Raw genomic sequence first — 1,345 nt, forward strand, 5'->3', positions numbered from 1 at the left:
TATATGGACATACACTTGCGGCTATCCAACGGGCTAGTCATGACGCACCAATATAGTCTACGACAATATATCGTTCGTAACATGTATGTACATACCACATGTCGCATTCTTGTACGCTGCGAGTGTCTTCTCGCTCTTAGACCCGGCGGTTGCATAGCTTAGCTTTAGCGCGTTTGTATGTGAGTCCATCTCTTGCATGGCAAAGTACACATCTGTTGGGTATGGAATGGGAGTACGCCATTTAATACAATATGTAGTAGTACGATGCTACTCAACTAGGAAATACATCGATAGCAAAGTATAAACCTGTTGCGTAGGGAATTAGCATATGTGTAGTTGTATATATGAAACGAGTGTACCGTCTATTAGTACAATGCAACTACATCAAGAAAATGGATACAGAATACATCTGCTTTTGGGGCTAAGACTTCTATGCCAGAAACAAGGAGAAGAATACGGATCCGTGGCAAAACAATACAAAAGCATAAACTGCCTTGACATATATCCTATTTTATAGATAAGCGATTGTACGCCTGATGCCAAAGAGAGATACAATAATTCAAAATGGACCATATTGTGATACTATTCATAGATTTTCAAGATTATATATATAGATTGTCTAGATTCGATTTATGGATTGTTGAGATTCTACTTATAGATTGTTAAGATTCTATATATAGTTTTTGTACTTGAATGCTTCGCTGAATGTAGATTACCCACCTGATTTATGAGAAAGACATCCGATCCAGGCGATAGTGGGAGTGCATGGTTCTCTACTCCGCGTGTATTTACCAAGCCTACCATAATTACACACATTCATACATGCATTCTATGCACATGACAAAATATACGTATAGATGTATGTACAAACATATCTAGGCAAGTGTAAACATACACATGCAAAGTTAGACATACATATGCAGAGATATACACCTACCATTCAAGTACCTAAATACCCAGGCATTAGATGTATACATGCCGTTCCACACATGTTACACCTACCTGGTAGCGGTCGGAAGAGCTCACCGCGCAGATTGATGACCATTTCAACAATGTACGCTACAGCGTCCACATCACAAGCAGCCTCCTGTGCATTACGCACAATACTCACTTGCGAAGCATTGCCGTAGGCTTGTCCAGCAGACGCCTGCGGATAAGTGGTGTATGTATGAGTCAGGGGTATATATATATATATATATATGTATATTTGTGTGTGTGTGTGTATTCATGTATTGTGTGTGTGTGTGTTCATGTATGAATACAAATACAAGTACGTGTACATATACATATACATATGCATATGCATATGCAATATATATGCACATATATATATATATATATATAT

General features: G+C 38.2%; 1 protein-coding gene across 1 annotated transcript in view; it reads right to left on the bottom strand.

Annotated features, from left to right (window-relative positions):
• Positions 1 to 95: 95 nt before the first annotated feature.
• The window catches only part of SARC_13358 (hypothetical protein), a gene marked incomplete at both ends in the record, with an annotated part of 2,464 nt that continues 1,214 nt past the window's right edge, over positions 96 to 1,345 (bottom strand). Inside the window, 2 exons of the mRNA XM_014292510.1 lie at positions 96 to 212; positions 1,003 to 1,147. Coding sequence (XP_014147985.1) covers positions 96 to 212; positions 1,003 to 1,147 — 262 coding nt within the window. The remainder of the gene's footprint in view (positions 213 to 1,002; positions 1,148 to 1,345) is intronic.

The sequence above is a fragment of the Sphaeroforma arctica genome (assembly GCF_001186125.1).
Source record: "Sphaeroforma arctica JP610 unplaced genomic scaffold supercont1.3189, whole genome shotgun sequence".
Classification (NCBI taxonomy): domain Eukaryota; class Ichthyosporea; order Ichthyophonida; genus Sphaeroforma; species Sphaeroforma arctica.